Source organism: Pomacea canaliculata, linkage group LG1 (assembly GCF_003073045.1).
Source record: "Pomacea canaliculata isolate SZHN2017 linkage group LG1, ASM307304v1, whole genome shotgun sequence".
NCBI classification, from domain to species: Eukaryota; Metazoa; Mollusca; class Gastropoda; order Architaenioglossa; family Ampullariidae; genus Pomacea; species Pomacea canaliculata.
Window position 1 is genome coordinate 31,593,574 of NC_037590.1, and position 25,064 is coordinate 31,618,637.

Sequence of the window (25,064 nt, forward strand, 5' to 3'; positions counted from 1 at the left end):
AGCCAGATGCAGTCTGAAAGTCACTTTTGAAGTGCGTCTGTTTTTGTCATTGGAAAAGGTAAAGAACAGATTCTGTCCTGATTAACTGTGTTGTTATGATACTCATGTTTTTTTTTTTGTTTGTGCTTTCTTGGACAGGATTACATGGAGGCACAGATGGTGACCAATTCCTTTTCCCAGTCATATGGCGCCCCCCCTCCTCGCTTGGATGGCCGTGCACCTCCTACTGGAGACCCAAATCGTTTCTCTTCCTACAGTGGGTCTTCCTTCAGCACAACTTTCGACCCTGACAATGTTCCAGTAGATCGTTCCCCAGTCTATTCTGGGTATGTTTCTTTTTGTAATCATTTTTGTCTTTGTTAGAATCTGACGCACAATTTCAGCATTCAGTAAAAACTGCAGATAGAAAATATAAATTTTTAAGGTATTTATAAAAAATGTGAACATCCATATTCTTCAGAAAATAGAAGATTCTCAGAAATTGTCACATGACATTTTACTAAAAGAAACACTACCAGAAGATGAAAATAGGGGAAAAAAAATATAAATCATTATGTTATTTATCACTAGTTGAATTTTTGTTTTAGGTGATATAAATTTAGGTTTTTTCTAAAAAAATATATTTAGCCTAATTTATCATGAGGATGGTATCTTTAGATGGCAGGGTAAGCCTTTTCAGTGTGCATTGAAGTCTCTTTACAGTTTACTGTGAGCAGTTTTCTAGTGTTTGTGGAATATCGTCCCATAGGTTCTCTCCCCTAGTATGAAGGGTTGTGGTGAAGTGTTTGCAAATTATGAAGGCCTTTCATTAAACTTCAAAATCAGTTTTTTGTTTTTTTTTAAAAAAAAGCTATTGTTTTCATTTTTTTTCTGTCAGGTTCCCTTATTCATCATCTTCATTATATTTGCTATTTTGATTCCCCATTGTTCATTAATGACATTTACTGAGAGTAGTGTCTTGTTGGTTTGCTGTGTGTGCTGTATGTTTGCTTTTATTTTGAAGATGTTGGGCATCCTTGCTAATGACATGGTTTGTGTTTTTCAAATTAGCAAACTGAAGTGGAAGAGGTAAATGGAAGACTAAAACTGCTGTTGCTTTTTGTGATGATGTGCAGTCTTCAATCTCTTTTTGTATGCATGCAATCCATAATGTGCCAAATGGCAAATGCTGAATTTTTAGATATGGAAAATATCAGCTATTAATAATAGATAAAAATTAACTAGATTTATATATATTTATTGGTTAATTCATTGTTTTCATGAATTGCATAGTGCAGTCACAGAAGGCATCTTTGTTAGATTATCATTTAAAAGATATGTAAATCCCTCCAAAGATGATGTTTTTATAACTTGTGTAACAGAATAACTATGACAGTTTCCATTTATTTTACTTTCATGATGCTACTTTATTGTCATGTAAGTGGACAGTCACAGAAGCCACCAATAAGTTGTAAGCATCAGAGGCTGTCAAGACTATTTTTTCAGTTTAGTGTCTGTCCTTGTAGGAGGAGATATAGAGAGATCAGCAATTTTGTAACATACATTAGCTACTTGAATTGTAGATGGCAATCATAGAGAGATGAACAGTAAATATCCAAAATATTTCTTGATACATGTATAGGTTTTAATCGGACTTAACTTCAGACCAAAGGAATTTAGATGTAGAGATCGTAACTGTTACTGCCTTACACTGTACTAAATTCCATAGAAGCCTTCAGATGTTTTCACTAGATCACCAGGTGCCTAATATTTTGAGTCAAAGAATGGGAAGGCCTGTTCGCACTAAGAATGCTTTTGGTTTCAAACCTTCAAACAAATTTTGTTTGTCAGAGCTGTGTAACAGGCAACAGACATACAAAATTGGTGCGTGCACTTGTGTGTGTTTGTATGTCTTAGTACATGATATATTTCAGTAGCATAAAGGATTAGGCATAGTGCATGCGTCTAAGAATGTCAGAATTTACAGTGTTATGTTTTATGTGTGTTTGCATTATGTTGTGTCATGTTGTGTGACCTTTATGTTAACAGCCCATCCCCAAACCATCTTTTCATTTGTTGCCGTGCCCTCCTTCATTTCATCGGAGGCACACTTGTTTAAATTGTAATATGAAGTTTCAAAACTTGTGACATTGCTAATAGTTAAGCAGTCTACAGAAAAAAATTCAAGATCTTTTAGATTACGAACAATTTTTCTAGCAGTTGCCTACCCAAACGCAAAGATCACTTATGGTCAAGAAAATTAAGAAGAAAATTATTTATTAACAAGACTACTGTTAGGTAAAAGCAACCATCACATTACTTTAAAAAAAGCATGGACAATGTGTATTAACAAGGCAAATAATAGGTAAAAGCAGCCCCAACATTGCATAAAAACAATTCTAGCCTCCCTTCAAACCTGTGCTTCCTAGACCCTGTTCATCGCTACCAATTTTCTTTTTAAAATTTAGTGCTGAAATTATGCCAGATGAGCGTGTTAGTCAGAAAGTACGAGATGATCCGCAGGTGGTGCCATTTTTTAACTGGCGTAAACTTAGAGCTCTGCTTCAAGCTCTGAAGTGGTTGCTGAGTATGTGTAACAGAGGGAGCAAGTGTCTGGAAATGGTGGCTGCAAGCTAGGTGGATGGGGGAAAAAGTGTGGGGAGGGGTATACCGAAAGTGCAGACGGCACCTTGTTGACCAACACTAGGTGATATGAGGCATTAGACAAAGTTCTGCTTCATTAGACGTCAAAGTCGCCTGCAGTTTAAACGGGTGCCCCAGCACACAGCCTCAGACCATGAAAGCACCCCAGTTTCTGGCGGCGCCGACCGACCGAGTTTCATCTTCCGAGTGGGCCAGGCGCAATCAATGGCCGCTTTCTCGATACCAGGACGACCAGCGCCTTCAGTCTTTCTCTCTCTGCCTGTCTGCTCGCGATGATGAGGGTAGAAAGGGCATCGGAGGCTCTTGGTGCAGCACAGTCATGCGGGAAGGGGAAAGAGGGGAGGATATTTCTTCCCTCCCCAATCTCGGTAAGCAGACCGGCATTCGTGGTAGTGGAGGGTTTTTCTCTGCGATTTGTTTTAGATATTTAGTGTATTTACAAAAATCTGTTTTGACACGGAACCGAGCAGGCAAGAACTCTTCTACCTAGAATAGCATACTCAGTGGTGGTCAGTAGATTTGTTTGAGGGGAGACGGTGAAAAGGAAGTCCGATACTACAGCGTGTAAAATTTTCATGCCCACCACTGACAACATTCATATAAGAGTGGACTGATGTAGCTGGGCTGTTATTAGCGGACACCGCTGGTCGCTGGTTGAGGGCAGCGGATTGGTGGACCTTGCTTCCTTCCTTTCACCACCGCACACTGTGTCTGGCGAGTCCAGACAACCTGCCTGGCTCTGAAGTAACATTTCTAGGTAGATTCGTGTTTCTGGCTTGATCAGGCGCAGTTTTTATCGTTTTTCCGCCCTTGTCAAACTTGAGGCTGTTGGCAGGGGTAGTGGAATTTTAATTGAAGCCCCAACCCTTTCTCGCTAGCACTATGTCTGGTCCTGAGTTGACAAACACTTCTGAGAGGGTCAGTGAGGTTAGTTCGCAGAAATGCTCTTTTTTTTTTTTTAACAAATTGAGTCCTACCTTCCACCCTACAAAAAAAAAAAAACACACAAGTAAACTTGCACGACCGCCTTTGTTGCAGTAAATGTAAAATATAAGTCAAGCATAAAACGCTTTGGCAGTTCTTTGACAGGTTGAGTTAGTCAAGAGATACATTTCGACCACTTCGTTACCACTGCCAGAAAGATCCCCCGTCATGGGACGTAGGGATAACGCAAATCCAAAATGCAAATTTTTGTGTCTGGAAAACACAGCACGTATAAAAGGCAGTGAAACGAAAGGCTGAAAAAAGAAACAAGATGTATTTTAGAACAAGTTTGTTAAATGCCGAGTAAGACAGTAATAATAAACTGGCATCCATTTTAATCTTCGACCGTATTCTGCGTACCCTGTGAATCGGCCATAGAAATAGAAAATATAATTGGTTTATACACCTGTGTCCGGTGAGTTTAGTGTAATTACCGTGTCTCCCGCTATCCTTGTACAAAGCCGAGTATTTGAGCATTGATGATGTTCGATTAGAGCAGAGGCGCGCCGGTTCGATACCCGTTTCGCGCAGCAACCTTTCCCCCATTCAGCCCAGCTGTCGGGTATTGCTGACTCCTTCGTCAGTGTCGGGGAAGGTAAGTCAGCGAGGGGAACATAAGTCAGGTCCCGAGGAAAGGGAGGTCTCGAACTCCTCGTTTTTCAATGACCTGAAAACGTTAGAGGACGGCGTTTACCAGTTTTCGAGAAAAAGCACTATAGTATACGCCGTTGATAACGCTATCTAAAATAGTAATAACCCTGTCACTGCGAACGCGTGTAAATCATTGGTATAAAATAAGGTTTCAGATCAGATAAGACCTACTGAACGACTGCTAATTTCGTTTTTCTTTTTTTGGTCGAATTTGCGGATGCTGCTAGTAGAGCATGTAGAGACCAACCTCATCATGAAGTAAAGTTCTGTGGAAGGTAAAATAGCAAGACAGCTGTTGACATTTCTCTTCACCGATGTACTTCAAGAGATGTAACAGCAGTCTTATTATGACCGCAGTATGGACTGTTCTTCTAACCTTGTTGCTAACAGAACACTTTCTTTTTCGCACGCACTCGCATACGCACCGGTCTAGCCCACGCGACTGGCACGGCCTTGAATCTACCTGCTTTCCTACACAGGTGTGAGACTCCCACGATGAACGAACGACCCCGTCGACTGCTAGGTCGTTAGGTAGGGTCGCCGCCCCCTTTGTCGAAACGCTGCGGTCATAGCAGATTCACCCCTATAAATCTGTATTGTTGGGATTAACGGCTCAACTCACCCAACAGCTTCTCCCACCCCCCACTCTCCTTGTAGTTCCCGAGAAGTTTGCTTCGCGGTCCAGGCAGCAGCTGACGGTCGAAGTGTTCGTTCGCAAAAGCCCCAGGGCTCGGATTTCAGGATCGTCCCCTTGTCAGGTCGTGTGTAGTGTGTACACTAACGCCACGCGGAGCACACAAGATAGGAAGAAAGAGGGGGAGGGGAAGGTTGGGGGTCACACACACTCACACCGCTAGCTTCGGAAGCGGTGGAAGGCGACTGCTGCAAATCCGGCACCCGGAGGAGGGAAGGGGTCGGGTGGGCTGGGGGTGTAGAGCGCGCAAGAACTCGTGGCAGCGCTGTGGAGACCGGGCGCCGGCTGGAAGTGGCACAAGGGAGATCACCCTGAGACCGGTGGTAGTGGGAGTAGTAGCAGCTCCGGCCTAGCGACGCTGGACGAAGGGGAAAGACTTGAATGTGGGCTGTGTTGGTGCGTGTGTGTGTTTGTGCCAACCCGCCACAGTCGTCCCTGTGGGCTTAAGACGGGAGTTGCCAAGGGATTCGCGATGCTGGGATGTTGATGTCGCCCGTCATGGTGTGGATGCTGTGTTGAACATCGACCGCCTGGTGTTGTAGGGTGAGGATTTCGGTGCGCACGGACTCGGTGAGCGACACACAGTTTATTCGGCGTGGGTCATCGTCGTCGTCTTCGTCTGAGGAGGAGTAGAAGAAGGATTAGCATAGCGAAACACACTTTTCTTAAAAATCAAGCGCTGTGGGAGCAAGTCCCGACTGAGAGTGTTTGCGACAAAACCAAAGTGGAGTAGCTTGAAATCCGTCTGTCCTCGGTGACTCAGTCTTCACCCTTTCACCATGGTTGTTCAGAGCCACAGGTCAGACTGTCTTGTTTACCTGCTCTGTAGTTTGTATTTCGTCTTGTGTTTCATGCTGTGCGTTTCCCTGCGTGTGTCGCCGTCACAGATCACACAGATCATTTTCTGGCTGTACAGTATTTTATGCACAGAAATATGTAACTGCTCTTAAATATGATAGATATTAACAGTTTTTTGGTTACACAAGAGTGATGAGGAGGGGAAAAGGCAGCTAAGACGTGTATATGGGATAAGGCTTGTTTCCAGGGCCTTGATGTTCAACGTGTTTCACTTGCGAGTCGTGCTGTGAGGAGGGCCGAACGCCCTGCACGCGGAAATGCTCGCGACAGATGGCGGTTCGTCCGATAAGCTGCAGTGTTCATGTGCACGCCGACTCGGTGAACTAACAACCCTTGTTGTCTAATGAAAACAACGCCGCTAGCGTGTTGCGCGATGTCGTCCAAGCCAGTCTGCCGCCCCGCTCACCGCCGGCCTTAGTGCACTTCTGGCATTGGAGCGGTAGCGGCGGCGGTGCGGCGGCGGCTGATAATTCGCAAGACGCGTTTTGAGTTTTGGGCGTTTGGCTGCACGCTTGCAGGCCCGCACGCGCGGAGGTGGTGGTTGTGGGGGGAAGAGTTGGGAAGAGGGAGGGGCCTTGAGGGGATTTGGCAAGAGCGCAGCGCACCAAGATGTGTCTAGCGATCTTTTCGCCTCCGCGGCGGTGGCATCATCACGCGGCAAGCAGTTGAGGTAATCAGGACCCAGTCTGCCTTACGGCCTGTCGGGGTTCTTGTGATTCGCGCCGCTGCTGCTGGCTGTTTATGTAGCCCTCCTTTTCCCTTCACTCCTTCCCACACACTCATACAAATGCATTACCTTCTCGTTGGGCGCAACACCACCTGTTAGTTAACCTGGTCATCAGAATCCCACATTTCTTGCATTTTCTGTCTTGAAATGAGTTTCGGGGGCCAGCCTTATGGTGCTGGTGGTGGTAGTACCTCCATAAACATCCCCTCCCCCGACACGCAGAAAGAGAAACACACTACCAAGGCGTCTTGTTCTGTGCAAGGGTCTGCACAGGTGCTAGAGGTCTCCGTCGGCAAGGGTCTGTAGCTACAGAAGTACACACACTCGCACTTGTGGCGTTAGAGAAGTGGTGTGGAGGAAGAGATTCTGGCATGTCTTTGACTCCTCTTGTAAATAAGTTTTTCGTGTAGCTTGAGTCGTCTGCCCTCTTCACTAGTTAACGCTCTCAGAAACGCCCCCGTTGACCGCCTCACCTCTCTCTCTAGAGTTCGCATGCACTTTTGTGGAGGCGAAAAACACCGGGATTCTTTCTTCGCCCATCTCTCCCCTAGCCTCGAGTGTGTACCGTCATATATGTGAGAGCCATTGCTTTTTATCGTCATGATCATTATTATTTCATTCCATACATTAATGCCTAATTCGCTTCCTGATTGTAAAGTTTAATAGCAGGTTGGGATTAAGAAGACGCAAACCGACGTTTGGAATTAGTTCCGCTTAAAATTTTGAGCTGCAAAAGAAAAGTTTGCTTAAATTTTTGTCTAAAACCAGAGACAATAGCGTCTCTGTGTTTCTTTCTTTCTTTTTTGTTTGTGTAAAAACACAGCCTTAGTTCAGTCCATGGAAGCACAGATTTTCATGTCTGAGACTTGTAAGATAGGCCAAGAATGGATAGCCGCATCATCATCCACCATTCAGTGCCATCAGCCTTCCGAAGGAGGCGCGTGCTCTGACAGCCTCGCAGGCCCACATAGTAAACACAGCTGGCTCACATAGCAGACATAGCTGACACAGACTGCCCCCTACCCCCACCGTTTCCCTTCCTGCACTTGGCCCTCACACGCATCCATTTTCTTCTTCTTCTTCGGCCTTCACCATGCATACCTAGAGCATTCCGCGGCTCATCTCAGTCTCAGGCCTAGTCTGTGCGCCAGCCTGCAGGTATCGTCGTGCCAATGGCGTCTGCTGGATGGTGGCCGAGTCCCTCCCCCTCAAGGCCTCGAAACACTGTTGATTCTGGAAGCACCTCTTAAAAAAACAAACAGCCAGGGGAATGTCTGTGTCACTCGCAAGTGTTTTGCTTGCTTTGTTTCCCAATCGTGACATCACCAGATCTGTTCAAATTGCATGGGTAGCGAATGGATGGTGAGGGACGACGATGATGGCCGCAAGGCTATCGGAAGTGTTCAAAGCTAATCGGCTAATACTTAACTTGTTTCCCAACCTCCATTCCGCTTTATCAGTTGGAGAACGATGTTGATGACGGGCCAATCTGCCTTCGTCCACCGGAAATCGGCTTTGAACCGTTTATCGCTGAATTGCCCGCAAGACAATGGCTTTAAAGGTCTATTAGGATATATATAAGTAGGTAACGCAGTTTTTTTAATCTACAAGTACGACCATGCACAGAAAGAGATCCACACCATGGACGTCAGGATTGGAGTTTGGATAGTTCACGATTGTGGAAGCTACAACCAGCGGGAGAATTGCTCATTACAAAGCTTTTATTGTCATTAGGAATAAAAATTGTTCCCCTCCCACTTTGGGCCTATAAGTTTCGTTATTTCCCTTCGTCTTTCGACCAGGTACACGTTGCTAGCTAGCAGCATGGCTAACGTGAAGCAGTCAGTTCCATTTCTTATCGAGGAGTTTAGTTGACTGCTAGCGCCTAGCGAGGTGCTGTGCCCCCGACCTCCCTCCCCCCTTGCCCTCTGATTATAATTTTTGTCTCTATGTGTGTATGGGGGTGGAGATGCTGTAGCAAGAGAAGACGCTTTAATAATAAAAAATATTTTATACCGTTTTTCCAATTATTTCCTCAGAGCTCTTTATCAAAGTCGATATACAGGCCTGTCCATGTAAACTGAGTCACTAGCAACCATACACCCAAATTCACACAAATTAGCTAACCATCGCTTTGATTTTCACTAACGTGTAATTTATTTTATCTGAAATACAATAGTTTAATATATTTAATATACACACAGATTTGAGGATGAAACGAAGTGTTACACGCATGCGCTCGCGCGCGCACACGGCGCAAATCTTGACCTGTGCACAAAACACAAGCAGGAAGCGTGTCGGCCACAGTCGCAGTCTCCCGACTTGAGGGATGCCCTGTCCCTTTGCACTCGATTATAAAAGGCGCACGCTGTCACAGCACTTTAGTCTTGTAGTGTTCTGTAGTCTGTGGTCATTGTTTGCGATGTTATATGTTCTTGTGCTTATTTCTGTCATGCGTTCTGGGTAGATGAGAATATTTGTGGACACAAGATTTCCGGTTTTTCAGAAGCAACAGATCTACTGGACAACTTAGGTTGATGACAACAAACTCTGAGAAAAGTTGTCGTCAGTTAGGTGTGAGCTTAGCGTTGACCTGAAATAGGGTCGCTGCAGAGATAGTCGTGAATGAGAAATTAAAGACATTTGTTGAGTGCACGCAGTTTTCATTTCCCTGTCCGACGCCTGAAAGATGCTTGTTGTCTGCCGCAGCTTCCTCATCAGTTTCATGGTGGACGCACGAGGCGGTGCCATGCGTGGCTGTCGCCACTCCGGGGTGCGCATCATCATCCCACCCCGCAAGTGCTCCATGCCCACCCGGGTTACCTGCCGCCTGATCAAGAAGGAGAAGCTGATGAAGCCCCCTCCTATGAGCGAAGGAGAGGGCCTGGCAGCCCGCATCCTGGAGATGGGACCTGTCGGCACACAGTTCCTTGGGTGAGTAGCGAACAGTGTGTATGTGTGCGCGCTCTTATGTTTAGGCAAGTTCATGCGTAGGAATGTGTGTGGTGCTTTGTATCTGTGATGTATTTTTGCGATTGTAAAGAAAGACGACAACCGAACTTTTAGGCATTTTTTTATTTGGTCGTGCTCTCTCTTCCTACCCCCCTACCCCCCCCCCCCCCCGCTCTCTCCCCCTATGTGTTTTAGCGCGTTCTTAGTTAATGTTTGAAAACTACGGGCTTGCACACACTTTTGTACCTGTGCCTAGAAAAGACTGCTTATGGACATTTGCATGTATGGCCAGGATAACCAACTATCATGCCGCATTCCCCTGGCCTTTTGGAAGCTGTCAAAAATAACCAGCCGGCAAGTCGAGGAGAGTAGTAGTGGCCTGTTAGCCAACCTCCAATCGCTCCTTTACAACACGGCTGATGAGAAATATTATGAAAATTTTTTGTACAGAATACAGTCTTTCGTGTTATAGGTCTTCTACAGATTTTGAAGACTCAACATCAAACGAAGTGTATGGTTATTGTATGTCACTATACTTGGAAAAACGTGCTGTATCCGAGAGGGAGACGTAGGTTGAAGGGGAATGAAAAAGAGGAAAGAATGGAATGCAGTTTGGCAAAAGAATGGTAAATAGGTTGGACATGTGCCTAAGCTTTCTATTTAAAAAAAAAAACTGACAGTGACATAAACCACAGTTTTATGCATTTGTGACCGTGCAGTGAAGACGACAGGGCTTCTCTAGATGAAATTCTTCATTGCTAGACGACAAGGGCAAGATTGCGAAGACGCCAAACGTTGTTCGTTGCCGTCTAAGGTGACTTTGCAAGTTGGTGTCTTGACCGACTCGATCGTGTGTGGAACGAGAAGAAGACTGAGAGGTCGAGAGTGATGTTGGGGTTAGTTCCTGTCCCGTTTCTGCACCGTCAGCACGGACAGACTATTTTTAGTTGCGGGGAGGGGGATGAACGGGGCAGGGCCACAAAGCCTTCACGTGATGGACACTCACTTCAGCTTCTGTTTACTTTGTTCATCTCCACGTCCTGCTTGTTGGATCCAAAAAGTCGCCGCCGCAGAGAGTGTACACTTCACATCCTTTGAAGAGTAATGTGGTTGTCACGCATCAGGGTTTGGTGATGAAAAGGAAGATAGTTCAGTCTCTTTTGTCATGCACTGGCCTTTGTTGTCTCCCTAAAGAAACACTGGCAGTGTCGCTGTCATAGACTGGGTCCGCGCCGGTGCCTGGTTGCAGAGCAAATTGTTTCACAAACGCTACCAACCTTGTCAGTTCTGATAGGGTGAAAGGATTGACATTCTTCAGTTAATGGAAAACTTGAGATAAAGATGCTGTCAGTTTCCAGTTACTCAGTCTTAATTACTACCTCTCCCGAAGGAAAATCTGACAGAACAGGTGGTCAAATTGTTTCAGGTCTGACGGATGACCCCACTGACGATATCTTGTGTTATCTAAGTCCTGCTCAAGGCGTCTCCTTCCGTCTTGCCTTTCAAGTCTGGTCAAAAAACTGGCTGGTTGCTGGGTGTGTCTGGTCGTACCACATCTGCCTTCTCATACTCTCGGGCTTTGCCTCCGACCAGTGTTTTAGTCTTTCTGAAACGTGTTGCAGTAAGCAAAGATAAAGTCGTGACAGGTTTCATGAATCGCCATTACCGTTGAGGGTCACGTTGGAGGCTTATGTTAAATGCAGGCGATGCTGCCATGACTTTGAAGATACAAGGTCACCCGACTTTGCCACCAGGTTGGTGGTTCCGATATCTCAAAGCTGCGCAGTGACGAAATCCAGAGTGAAATACAGAGCAGGTACAGCTGAACGTCAGAAAAATGAAAACGGCTATCGGGAGGCAGCAGCACTATCAGGGAGGGTGTGGTGGAAGAGACGCTGAAGGAAACGTGTTTTCTGTTTTGCGTAAGCGGAGGCAGCATTGTGAGAACACCAGACCTGCCTGACATTACGGTTGCCCCCCGAAGTAGCCATTACGTGCGAGGTAAATCAGAGTTAGGGCGATAAACAGCGCGACGCGGAACCGACAGCGTATCGGCTTGCCGCGCGGCATTTAAGTGCGCCGTCATGCACGGGCCATTATCGTTTCCGAAGACACAGTGCAGCCGACTTGACCGATAAGTTCACCAGTCTCGAGCGAGAAGCGAGATAGACGTCACGACATGGGCCAGGTGTAGGAGCATCCCTTGACCTCGCTAAGGGTCACCACCCCATCCCCCATTTTCCTGTCATTATGCTCGTGCTTGCGCATCCGAGTGAGAATGCGAAAGTGCCTGGTGAATAATAATAAGATTGTGTGCGCGGGGACTCGGTTTGGAGACGCGTGTCTGGCCGGAAGACGAAACTGTTATAGATAACGGTTACAGGCAGGATGTTGTAGAGCTGGGTGTCACTGATCTGAAAGGTTGAGTGCTGATTCTGGCATTCAGTACAACTTCATAAGGTTGTTTGTTCAAAGAGAGAGAGAGAATTCTGTATGTGTGTGTCGGGCGTGTGTAGATATTCGTTTCGCGTGGCTTTTGAGGGTTAGGAAAGTCCCTCATGGTGAGGGCTGTGAAATGTAAGGTGCCTCCACGAGTCAGTCTCAGTGGACGGGATGCATGTTCCATTGATAACAAAAATGTTGCCAAAAAAAAAAGTGGTCACGCGATTATTTTATTATTATTATTTGTTGCCGCACACTTCTTTCAGTTGTTTGTCCTCCTTTACCCCCTTTTTTGTTTGCATTAAATAGTAGCACTTGAAAGTGGCAGGCCGTGTTACCAGAGTGACTGAAGAGTACTTGAAGCGTGACGGGCTATGCTACTACCTCAGTGATTGACATGGACTAAGAGCAGTCCTTAAACGTTCCTGGAGTTTCGGTAGAAGAACGGTGAATCAAGTGTTGGCACCTTTTTTCCTGTAGTTGACAATGTAGTCGTCGAAGAAGTCATAAAAGGCTAGACTGCCCTGTAAATGTTAAAGAATTTTTGCTGTTGTTGTTGTCCCGCCGGACCCAGCTACTCGGCAAACGCGGCGTGTGCAACCATAGACGCCCAGCTCGACCTTGCACACCCAAAGCGCCCAACATTTGCTGGTAAAGCGATCTTGGCTACAGTGTGTGTCGAGTGCAAGAGATTCCGTCGTTAGAGAGTTTGAGGAATGGAGAGCGGCAGACATAACATGTCTTGAAGACTAGTAGGGGAAGTGGTGGCGGTGGCAGAGTGTGTGTGTGGTGGTGGGAGGAGGGGATATGTTGCACAGGATTTAGAGCAGCGAGTCTCGTAAATGGTAAGCAAACATGTGGACCGAGGCGGGAACATTGCTTGACCTTGCCACCAGAGCGTGTGCATGTGCGTACATACTCGTATCATGTGTCAGCGGGAATATTAGACGCCAGCGAGAGAAAGGGGTGAGGAGGCTGGAGAGCGGAGGGAAGATAATGCACGGATTGGGTTGTATTCGTGAACGCGAGCAGAACGGTTGAGATTTAGCTTACAGGCCTGCGTACTGCATACATCAAAGGCGTCATGACTACCGTCATCTTAAACCCCTGCTACCCCTCCCACACACACACCCCCACACCCCCAAACACAATCTCAACAAAGGGCGGATCATCGTGGGCATGTCACCTTGGTCCCTGAACTTATAGGAACCAAAGAAACCGTAACGGTCTCCGATAGCAGAGAAGCTAAATGTATACGGAACGTCGACCATCCAGGCTTTTGACATGCGGTGTAAATGGGGGGGTTTGGCCAACCACTCGATGCTCGTTTTTCATGAGCTGATAGTGTGATGGCAGAGGTTACAATCTCGTGTCGATGAAGAGGAAGAGATCGCAAGTTTAGTACGACCGGCACTGGCAGTAGGATCAGTCTGTGACATGGATAGCAACATACATGGCATCGCTGGGTTCTGGAACGGTTATCAGTTTTGTTCCTGCTGAGGCAGAACACCTGCCTTATTCCCCCATCTCGCTGGCATCATCCTAATCACCCGCCAGCCTGATGAAGTTGACCTTGCATGAAATCACTCCGTTAGGAATATAAAAAAAAAAGCTGTTGCGGAATGAGCAATAAATTCTTTCATGCACCTTGCTGATCAACATTTGCCGTATCGAGGACGGGGCATGCACCTTGACAGCCACGATTTGATGACAAAGAGGCGGAGGAAGGCTGACTGGCTTGGACTTGTTTGAGGAAAGGTTTGAGAAAAGGTCAAGCGAAAGGTCACATGATGAAGGGAGGAGGAGTTTGCACTGGCCTGCAAGAACGTCATTCCTCTACATGAGGACGTCCAGTGGGACAGGTGTCGCCGACAGTCACAGCGCAGGTGACATGCCGCTCTTGCCCGGAGGTTTTTGATTACGGTGGGTGAGTGGGGGGAGGAGGGGAAGGAAACGATCCTCATCCCATACCCTCCCACGCACCCACATCCCCACATCTCCACATCCACACATCATGCTAACAACACCTGTGCTCAGATGTCAGGACTTTCACGCTGAAGTGTGAGGGTGGTGTTTAACAGCGCGTTAATTCTGGCAGCACTCAACATGGAGGTGTGGTACGGAAACACACATACAAAAGTGCGCACGCTGTTTTGTCATTTTATTTTAACCACAAGCACCACTCCTCTATGACCTTTTTGAATTTGAAGCTGCTAATTCTTTTACTCTACAACAAAAAGCAATCCCCTGAAGGAGGAAATGAAACCCGTTTGTGCCAGTTCCCGCGCGGACAAGTTATAGAATGCTCACACTACCTCATCCTCAGAGGCACCTACCTCTACCTACCTGTCCAGAGGAAGTGAGGACCGATAACCCTGTCGCCGCCTGGCTTTGGCTGTAGTGTCACGGGGTGAAGAGCGCACTAAGCTTATTGATATCTAACAACTGCTTTGTGTTAGTGAATGCCCCAGATCAGTGTCAGTTTTAATGATGTGTCATAATGCAGTTACTCGATCTTATAGGAAGGGTTAAAAACGCAATTAAAAGAAGGTGATTGCCAAGTTAAGCATTTTTTGCAAGATTTGTTGGCTGTTGCCTTCCCAGTTGAGGGGTGGGAGCAGGGGAGAGGGAAGCTGGTGGTTAGCAGGTGCTCCCTCCCAGAGGGTCAGTCACTGGTAGACAAATGTTGGTAGGTTCTGACAGGCTGGCAATAGTTTTTTTTTTTTGCCTCGGGTACCAAGGTTGAAAGTCAATAAAATTAAAAACAGTCAGGTGTCACAGGTAGAAGAGGAGACCCACAGGGAACACTTGATTTGCAAACCACATTCTGTTGAAATCTCCCCACCTCCTATGCTGTCCCTTGAAATCCACAGTAGGATGAAATCCACCACTGCAGAAATGTTGGAGGGAGGGAACAAGGAAGGGCCATGTTAGTTTGGCATCTGAGTGAAAAGGTGATTAAGTTGGGAAATGAAAAGGGAACTGGATAAACAAACACAATTGCCATGAAATCACCAGCATTCTTACCACCTTAGAAATATAAACAAAATCTTCCACTGTGAAGGGGACAAAATAGCAAGGAATATATTTGTTAGAATTTGTTCATCTATACTGATGGTTGCAACAGCAGCTGGACTAGTAACTGGGAAGTGAGAGTGGCAGCTATATATTCCCCATAAAATGGCTTGATGATTGGAGCTAAGTTTTCATATAATATGGTCCAAGAAAGTAAATTTGATGATGTGTTTCATGAGCTTTGCTTCGAAAAGGGAGAATGTCCTCTCCCTACCCACTTCCCCCCATCACTAAGGAAAATAGATTTTCTATTCTTGAGGAGCTGCTGTGACAACTCGAATTCAATCCATGCAAGAATACACTGGTATAAATAGTTCTAAAGTTTCAGAAGTTGGTGTCTGTGTGTGTGTGTGAGAGAAAGAGCCTGCTGAAAGTCTTTAGTCTCTTTTCTTGCTAAGTCTTGATCGTTCTGCTAAGTCCCAGATCCTTACAAAGAAGATTTCATTTTGGCATCTGTATTTTCCCAGATTACAGAATGGACAAATATTTTTTGTGTATTGAGGGAGTTTTTTTTTTTTTAAATATGTAGCTAATACTTTATGGGTAGTTTATAAATTGCTGAATATTTTGTTTTTAAATTTTTTTCAGACCCATTATCATTGAGGTGCCCCACTTTGCCTCACTGCGGGGCAAGGAGCGCGAGGTAGTCGTGATGCGAAGTGACAATGGCGAGTCCTGGTATGAGCATCCTCTGGCAGCCACAGAGGAGGCAGTGACAGAAGCATTGGGTGGATCTCTGGAAGGTCTGGACTCCTCTGGCAATCTTGCACCCGGAGGTTCCATGTCGTCTTTGTGGAGTGAGCCATTGCTTTTGATGGTTTCAGTTCCTGTTTTATTGCTTTTGAATCATCTGTTTTTATAGTGCAGTATCCTTCCAAAGCAAGGATCTCCTCTGCTTATTGCAAACACAAAAACACACCACAGACAACATTCCTCTGAAGTTGATGGGAATGCCAGGTCATTCTTCTGCCAGATGACATTCATAGACCAAAATGTTGTTGAGACAGATATACAGATCAGGAAGTCATTTTGACAAAAGCAGAATCGATCAGTAATCAGAAATGTAGATCATATGGTAAGGACATGTTTAGACGATCCCAAAGAAATTGCAGTTAAATATTGAAGCATATAACTTTTAGGCAGTGATGGAAAGTCTGTCGCAGGGACAACTTGTTAAAATGAAGAAACTGTGATGGCGTTAGCTAGAGAAGACTAATGGCAGTGAGAGAGTTGATATTAGGAGAGGAAAAAAAAAAACAAAGCCACAGGCAAGTAAACAGTTCAATACAATGCCAATAACATCATAAAAAAGTACAGTAGGCACTAAAAGTACAACAAATCCTAGCAGAAAACAAAAAATGCAGAGCTGGCCCCCTCAAACCTGTTAGATGAAGGGACACCACTCCCAAATAGAGTTGTCTAAGAGCAAACCTAGCAAGAGAGTAAACCTAGTAACTGTCATCATCTTTCATCTCTCCTATTTCATCATTGTTATGTACCCACATCACAAGCAAACAGTGTTGAAATTTCTTTCCTGAAAATTATTTTTGATCTATGTTTAGAAACCTGTATGTATTGTGGTCATATTTGTTGTGATTGAACTATGTGCATGACACATCTTAATTTCTGCAGCATGGGCTTTTTGGATGTTTTATGGTTTATTGCTTTCTTGAATGTGACAAGAGATGTGTAGAGTGTATGAGAGAGAGAGATATGAGTGGGAACAGTGTGAATGGTGTGACAGCATGTTTCGAAGTTGTAGGTGTGAATTTTTTTCGTGTTTATGTGACTGAAGATCTTTTCTCAGAGTCTCTGTTTATACAAAGTTAGTGGCCTGATATTTCATTCTGTTGTGTTTCAGGCTTTTTTTTTTTGAGGCTGCATTTTTTTATTTGTACCTCTAGTTCAGAATTACATTCTAATACAGAAATGCATTATTGAATGACTGAGCTTTCTTGTCACAAAATGACCCATGTGTCAAGAAATTTTGCAGCAACTGATCAGTTTCTTGCAGAGAGGAATTATGATTGATTTTATCGCTCTGCTTGCTAATAATATAAAACTACCTTTTATAAACTAGACTGTCTTTGAAGTGGAATGCAGTAAATGTCTGTTTAGTAGACATGCCTGATGAATTTTTTGGCATATGTTGGCTTAAAACAACCAAATATGAAATATAAGATTTGTGAATATTTTTAAGGATTGGTCTGCTTTTACAAGTAATGGGTAGTCTTCATTTATTTGTAATGAAAGGTAAAGTATAAAAAATGTAAATAGTAGTAATGATAAGCCTCCTTTACAAGTCATAATTTTGTCTTCCTTCTTTTATTTGTAATGAAATGTTAAATACAGCTGCTTTTTTGTTTTCATTCATCTTCCCACTCCAGAACTGGACCAGGAGGAAGATCTGCAGGCCAAGCGCATCACGCGTATCCTGACAACTGATTTTCCCCAGTACTTTGCTCTGGTGAGCCGTGTCAAGCAGGAGGCCATGGTGATTGGAAATGAAGGTGGTGTGCTGTCCTCCACTGTTGTGCCACAGGTGCAGGCAGTGCTGCCTGAAGGCACTCTGACCAAGCCTATTCGCGTTGGCCTTCAAGTGAGTGAGGTTCTCTTTCAAGGTCTGTGTTTTGCTTGCTGTAATCTGTCCCCTCTGTACATTACATATTCTTCTCCTTTCAAACCTGTACCTCTTGTTTACCTGCCTTTCGGATATTTCCAGCGTCATACTTTTTTTCTTCTTTTTTCTGCAACATCTATTCCCTTTTTTTGACCTTTTTCTTCTCTCATTTTGTCTCGGGGGTCTTCTGAAAGAAAAGGGGTGGGGAAGAGAGAATGCGTGTGCGAGTTCCTGAATATTCATGCTTGTGTTTTATTATTAGATTGTGCATACATGTGAATCCCTTTTTTCCAACCTTTTGCCCTCTCTGCTTCTTCTTCACTCAAGAAAATACTTCTGCTACAATATGCACAATTTCTTTTCTCCCTATTGAGTCTCTTATTGGCAGAGAGAGTTCACTGCAGCAGTGGAAATATAAAGCAGGTTTCAACTTGATATTCATGTAAATGTTGTAATAATAATGCTTAAATGTCTTTCATTTTCATTCATTCTCATATCATCATGATTATTTCTTTGTCAAAAGTCTGTTACAAGAGAAGCTCTAACTTAAAGCAGCCTTTTTTTTGTTGCTGAGTTTTTAGATTAGCATTGTAAGTTTTGACTTCTAACAAATCATCAATGAAAGGGCGTCAAATTTCAGAGCACGTTCGTGTTGACCAACTGTTAATGTCTCAAAACCTTTCAATTGCTTTTAATTTTGCTTTTTTTTATATTTTAGCCTGCAAGGAGGGCTAGGATTGCAAGGCCAGTAGAATTCGATGATCTGGACTTTTGATCGTTTGAAGTCCAGCGACATCTCTTTTGACTGCGCTTCATGTTGTAGATGAATAGAAAGTGGTTTTATTTTTGTTTTAGCTGTATGTTTATTTCTTCCAAGTGGTGTACATAGCATGACAGTGGTGGAAAGAACAGTCGTCAGTATTTTGGTATTTGTTATTCAGAGTCAACCTGTTACATTCTTACTCACGCTCATTACATCCTTCCTTTTCACTCCGCGCCATCCATGCGCCAGCTTTGTACATCCATGGACGTCCAGCAAACTCTTTAGGATGGTGGGCTCCCTCAGATCACTTGTCTGCCTCAGCATGTCATTTTGCTCTGTGATTATTTCCTCCTGTCTGCTAGGCCCAGCCAATTGCACCTGAACTTGTTGCTAAGCTTCTTGGTAATCGTGTGGCGGTCAGCCCCATCGTGACGGTCGAGCCACGTCGCCGCAAGTTCCACAAACCCATCACTCTCACCATTCCTGTACCCAAAGCTGCTCAGAAAGGCATGATCAACCAGTATGGGGCAGACCGACCCACTCTGCGCTTGCTCTACAGTCTCTCAGGTGGGTTCTGTCTCCTTAGTGAACAGATTCCCCCCTACCCCTCACTTATTTTTAAAAGATTTTTCCTGAAATTCCTTATAACAATTCATTTTATCCACTAGTTTTACATGCTAAATCTTTGAGTATGACAACCTGATACCTCAAAAAATTGTTTTTTTAAATATTCTGAATATCACGAAAAGGAAAATGTCTCAAAAGACAAAGAGATCCATGATTTCATTGAAAGTCATATCAATACTTTTTCCTTCTAAGCTTTGGTATTAAAGAGAACAGAATGTTTACCCATGTCTTTTATCTTCCCTTAGCTAATAAATCTTGATTACAAGATTTTTTTCCATGGATATGCATCCTTAGAAGAAAAAACCCCAGTTTAGTTTCTGTTGTGAAGTGCATTTTACGAGTGTATGTATGTTTACGTATGTATGCATCTTTCTTTGGGCACATTACAGTGGTACTGTCTCTGGCATTGAGGTCTTTGCTGTGATATTCAGAACGTATGTCTAGCTTGGTATTGTAGATAGCATGTTGTTGCAACATTATCTGAAATTAACCTTTGAGATGATACCATACTCTAGTTCTTATATGGATGAAAAGCAGGGTTGTTCACTAACCAGATGTTTTAAATGACTGTCATCATGTGTTGTTCTGCTGGGGACACTAAATGCAGACCACCATATTGTTTGTCTAGGGCTGCTTGTATAAGACATGAAATTAGGGAAATAATCTCTTGCTCATGGGATGTAAGCATCCACCTATTGACACCCTCACATGAGCATAGAAAGCAGATGAAACTGTGAAATTATTGTAGTACGGTGACATGTCACATAGCCCTCCAGCTTGATTGACCTTAACCTTGATTGCATAAGGAAATCTCTGTGCTATAATGATGTGACAGTTTTGAACTGTTTCTGTGCACATATGTAAATGTCATTGTCTTACAAATAAAAGGGATTATTTGCTTAGATTTACTTTTTGATAATCCATTTTTTTTTAATCTTTGCATTCCCTCATGCATTTGAGCATCTATAACCATTTCAGAAATACTGTTAACAGTGCTTTTGCACTAGTGCACCACCCCAAATAGATACAAATAAGAGCGGAATAAAAGAAGACTAACCAAATTATTAAACTGCATTTTCATACAAAGGCTTCAAGTCTGCCTCAGTGGGGCACATGGAATTGCAGATTTTGAAAGTGGAACAATGAAATTGTCTTTGTATAGGTAGAAAAGCGTATTTTCTGATGTAGAATCCATGTAAGTAGAAGACAACAAAATTTCACGAAATATCTAAAAAATATCCTCATTTTAATGCTGATGATAACTACAAAGGCAAAGATTTTTTTTTTTTGGGGGGGGGGGGAGGACTAACATTAAATTCAAGTTTTTTTAGGAGATGGGGAGTGGTAAAATACCAGGCATAGTGTATATCATTTACTTTACTAATTTTTGTTTTTGCTGGTGTGTGCTCAGAATTGTGCTGAGTATTTTGATGCCATGAATGTAATACATTCAGTTCTGCAGTGGTGTTTGTGTTTGCTGATATGATGTGGTTGGTAATGTTACAATGGTTTTTATCTCTAATCTCTTTCTTTCCCACACTCACTGCGGCTAGGCAACAACCATTCTAGTAACAGAGGTAAATTCCCTGGCTCCACTTGATCGATTTTTTTTTTTATTCTGCAGTCAGTTGAGCTTGTTAGTGGCTTGCTTCTTTTACATGGCTCCTTAGAGTTAACTCCCATGCCAATGGCCAGTTTGGTGCATGTTTGTCTCCTAGTTTTCCATCTTTGCCTGAATAGGGTACAGTACACAATTTTCAGCACAAAAGACTTTTATATAGAGCCACACATGTCAGAATTTACTGGACTTGTTTTGTTTGATTTAGTTTATATTTTCATCTATGATTAATGATTATAATCTTTACAGATCATGAGGATTTCTTCATGCATATGTAGTAGGCAGGGTTTTGTTTTTTTTGGGGGTGGGGTGGGGTGGGGGCTGAGGAATCAAGAGTTTGTTTTTGTTTTGTTTTTTTAATTCAACACATACATTCCCACCAAAACCACCTATCTCTGAATCAAAATCCTTCCATCCTAGAGCCCCCATAGAGGATAGTGTCTGGCAGTTGCTAAAACCCTCTTCCCCTTTTTTTTAAAAAAAAAAAAAAAGCAAAAACAAAAATTTCACATCAAAAGTTGGCCAAGCTTTATTTTTTATGCTTTATGTTTCTCAGTCGTTGTGGCCCTGTGCTCTTCGAGGAGTAACAAGAAATAAGCTAAAACGATGTTTCTCAATCTGTCTGATAATATCTTTTCTTTTTCTTGAATGCTGAGTGAAATTGTGTAGCTTTGGTTGCCTTAGTTTGTAGCTTCTTGTGCAGTGCTTGCTAAATGAGCTATAGTGTCAGGAATACATCTAATTAATTTATTGTTTTTAACTTGTTGGCATCTAAAAATTGGTTTCACTAATTTGTCAAACATCATAAAAAATAGCATGTGAGACTGGATTTAAACTTCGTAGTAATTGCGTTAGAAGTGAAAAAAAAAACCCAACTTGATTTCTGAATGATATGCAGACTGTTACACTGAAAGTGGGTATTCTTTAAAATAAGCAAGTTTTGCTTAAGCATAAAGTTAAATTGATGATGTGACTTTTCCATTTGACACTGAGAATGTCCGTGCAATGTCTTTTGTACATGAAGGCCTGCCATATCTCTCATCTCAAGAATCATCTATGTATTTTTTTCTGATATGTGTTTTTTCTTACACACCTGCTGTTGACACACAAAATGCACCTCTACATCATCACCTCATGCACCCATGTATAAATAATTCATTCATTTTTCACTTTTATGAAGATATATTCTATCATACTATTTCTTTTTTTTTGGTCTTGCCAATGAAAACTAATGTGCTTTCTATGTCTTTGTTAAAAGAAATTGTGGAAATGTTGGAAAGAGCTTTTTATTTTACAGTTTTGTTCTGCTTTACTTTCATGCCTGTAGCCGAACTGAACTATTGGCATGTTAAAAGTGCACTGGTCAGTACAACAGGCACAGATTCAGGCCTTTTAAGTTGGTTGACATATGAAATTGTGTAGACTGTCAGGCAAATGACTAGTTGCTGTAGCCAAAAACTAAAAAAACAGAAAGTAGAAGAAAGCAGACAAAAACACAAAAAATTGTGTTTGGCATGTTCTGTGTTTTGTCTTTATATATCTCTCTATTCTGTTGTATACCTGAACTGCCTTTAAAAGTTAACGGTCTTGATTAAAGCCTTTTCAGATTACTGACATATATATATATCACCTAAGAAACATCATTTTATTTTCACTTTAACAATTCAATAAGAGAGCTAGTGTAAAGGTTCCCCTTTCCCTCTGATTGCATGGCTGCATGCAACATTAAGCATGCAAATATTCTCAGAAAATTGTGGGCTTTTAAAAAAGCTGCAAAGTGTTGCTTCTATATATAAATATACTTGTTTTTTTAAAGCTTATTATGAGTGATAGGTACCTAAAGTCACTTTCTCATCAGTCAACTTTGTCTGTCAGTGTGCTGGCATTTTGTGGCACTGTTGTGAATAGATGCTGCTTCCTGGGTATGTAGTGTGTATTGCATGTGGCTAGTGATATGTATTTAAAATGTCAATGTCCTAGCCTTTTGTGGCAGCTATGAAAAGGTGCTGCTTACTGGATAATGTGGTGTATTCTGCATGCGGTCAATGATATATATTTGTTGTAAGTAGTTTGTGCGGTCCTACCTACACGAGTCTCAATTCTGCAGGCTATGTGGGTGGAGGATGGTGGTTGCATCTAAATGGTAGCAGTAGATTAGCATCGCCAAAGATCTGTTCTTGCAGTAGTGCCTAGACTTCTTGCTGTTCAGACCTGTGGTAGCACATTATGGGCATTGTGTTGTATCTTCTATACACACCTATTCCAGTACTCTTATTTAACTTTCTTTCACTTTTGGTGTTGTCTTTTTCACAGTTACTCTTTTTACATTGATAATGCAACATTTTGCACAAGAGAAAAGAAACAAATTGCATGTAGCATGACTCAATACAGATATCACATTGACTGACAGACAAATCAGTAGAAGGATGTCAGAGATATTGGCATAATAGCATCTTGGTATATAGATGCTATACATCTTTGATTGTAATGAATGGGAAAGAGTGACAGAGACATGTTTCCAAAGCATGCTTTGGTACAGTTTGCATGTCAGCATGTGCATAACATAAAGATGCAAAAGTCAGATGATCGAATGTTGTCTGCTTTTAACGGGTAAATTTAAATTGTATGCTTGTTTCAGAAGAAATTTTGCAGTGAAATAAACCTCTCTTTCTCTCTGTATTTAAAGTAAGAGAGAGAGATGCATCACTCCACATAGTAGGGCTAGTTTATCTAGTTTTTCTGAAATTCTGTTTTATTTTCCTTAGTCAATTTTTTTATCAGTTGTAAATCAAAACTGCATATACTTACTCTGTTCTAGCAGCCTTAAAGATATTTGAGTAATAAGCATTTTTTTCTCAGGAATCTATGACTACATCAGTAGTTTGTTTTTTTTTCAAGTCATTATTACTGAAAACTGAACCTTCAGTTCTAGTGAGAATTGAACAGTTAGGGTCATGGAAACACCTTGAAGTCCTAAAAATAGCTATGCAGTTGGTTTCAAACCATTTTTTATCTTAAATTTTGTTCCATCATAAAGATTGGGCTATGGGGATTGGCAATTTTGAGGAAGATGCACGTTTTCCTATTTTAAACATTTATTTCTAAGCCAGTAATGAAGTAGAAGAAATATTTGTCACTGGCACAGAAATTTTAGTGAGTCTGGTTACTGCCAGTTGAAAAATGGAACAGAGCAAGAAAAAAATAACGTCTTGGTTTTTATGCTTTTTACAGCGGATCCAAACCCCACCAGCTGGGAAGATATAACAGAAAACAAACCCATCACTCTGGTCAATGACTGTGTCTCTTTCACGACAACAGTTTCAGCGAGGTAGGCATTTTGTTTTCACTTCTCAGATCATTCTTCATAATGATAAGAGGTAGCGTTGGAAAATGACATGACATGTGCGCGTGTGCATGTGGTGGTTTTTGGGAGGAAGGTTTTTGTGTCTTGCACCCATCTTGTAAATTGTGGCTCAATTACCATTTCATTATTATTTATTTTATGAGGTCACTGAATATCCTAACATTAAAATAATAAAGTGATCATTCATTTAAAGGCATGTATATTTCTTAATGGAAGTAAAAATCCAGCAGGTCAAATGTTAGTTACAGAGAATGCAGGAATAATTGTCATTCTTTTCATTCTGCTAGATTCTGGCTGATTGATTGTCAGAACATCTCTGAGGTCACCCAAATGGCAGCTGCCCTTTATCGGGAAGCCATCACTGTGCCCTATATGGCAAAGTTTGTTGTGTTTGGAAAACGCACCTCTGTGGAGGAAGGACGACTGCGCATGTTCTGTATGACTGATGACAAGGTGGACAAAACACTGGAAAAGCAGGAGAAATTTATGGAGATTGCTCGGAGCCGTGATATAGAGGTACTTCTTGAGAATTGCTTCCTATGTAATTGTGTTGCCAAAGATCTTTATTTGTTTTGTTCTCAATCTGAAATAGAAGTCATTTTTATTCTCTGAAAATCTTCCAGTTTAGTCTTGGTATATTTTTGTAAATCTGTGTGCTTGGGGTGTCATAGCTTATGTGACAGTTTTGTTGGCTAATATTTTCAGATGTTAAAGCATTTTGTTCAGAAACATGTGCATTTATATTATATTTAATTTGTTGTAGGTGCTTGAAGGAAGACCACAGTACATTGAGATGGCTGGTAATCTGATACCAGTCACTAAGTCAGGTGACCAGCTGCATGTAAATTTCAAAGCATTCCGAGAGAACCGCCTGCCATGTACTTTAAAGATTCGTGATCCGGATCAGGAACCTGCAGCCCGTGTAGCTTTCATGAAGGAACCTAAAGTGGCTCGTGGAGAAGCCCCCCAAACCCCTATCTGCAATCTCAACATCCGTCTACCTGACACAATTTCGGTAGGTCATGATGGTGGTCCAAGCTTAAGAC

At 42.7% G+C, this 25,064-nt stretch overlaps 1 protein-coding gene across 47 annotated transcripts in view; it reads left to right on the forward strand.

The window, feature by feature from the left end:
* LOC112572817 (ankyrin-1-like) overlaps window positions 1–25,064 on the forward strand; it is a 110,356-nt gene that overhangs the window by 39,543 nt on the left and 45,749 nt on the right. For 44 of the 47 annotated variants that reach the window (XM_025256486.1, XM_025253542.1, XM_025254136.1 and 41 more), the window contains 10 exons: window positions 139–326; window positions 1,051–1,068; window positions 9,267–9,491; window positions 15,615–15,823; window positions 17,414–17,625; window positions 18,772–18,976; window positions 20,590–20,613; window positions 23,886–23,982; window positions 24,306–24,534; window positions 24,782–25,033. In XM_025256486.1, the coding sequence (XP_025112271.1) occupies window positions 139–326; window positions 1,051–1,068; window positions 9,267–9,491; window positions 15,615–15,823; window positions 17,414–17,625; window positions 18,772–18,976; window positions 20,590–20,613; window positions 23,886–23,982; window positions 24,306–24,534; window positions 24,782–25,033 (1,659 nt within the window). The remainder of the gene's footprint in view (window positions 1–138; window positions 327–1,050; window positions 1,069–9,266; window positions 9,492–15,614; window positions 15,824–17,413; window positions 17,626–18,771; window positions 18,977–20,589; window positions 20,614–23,885; window positions 23,983–24,305; window positions 24,535–24,781; window positions 25,034–25,064) is intronic. The other 3 variants (XM_025253297.1, XM_025253122.1, XM_025253044.1) reach the window with 3 other exon arrangements.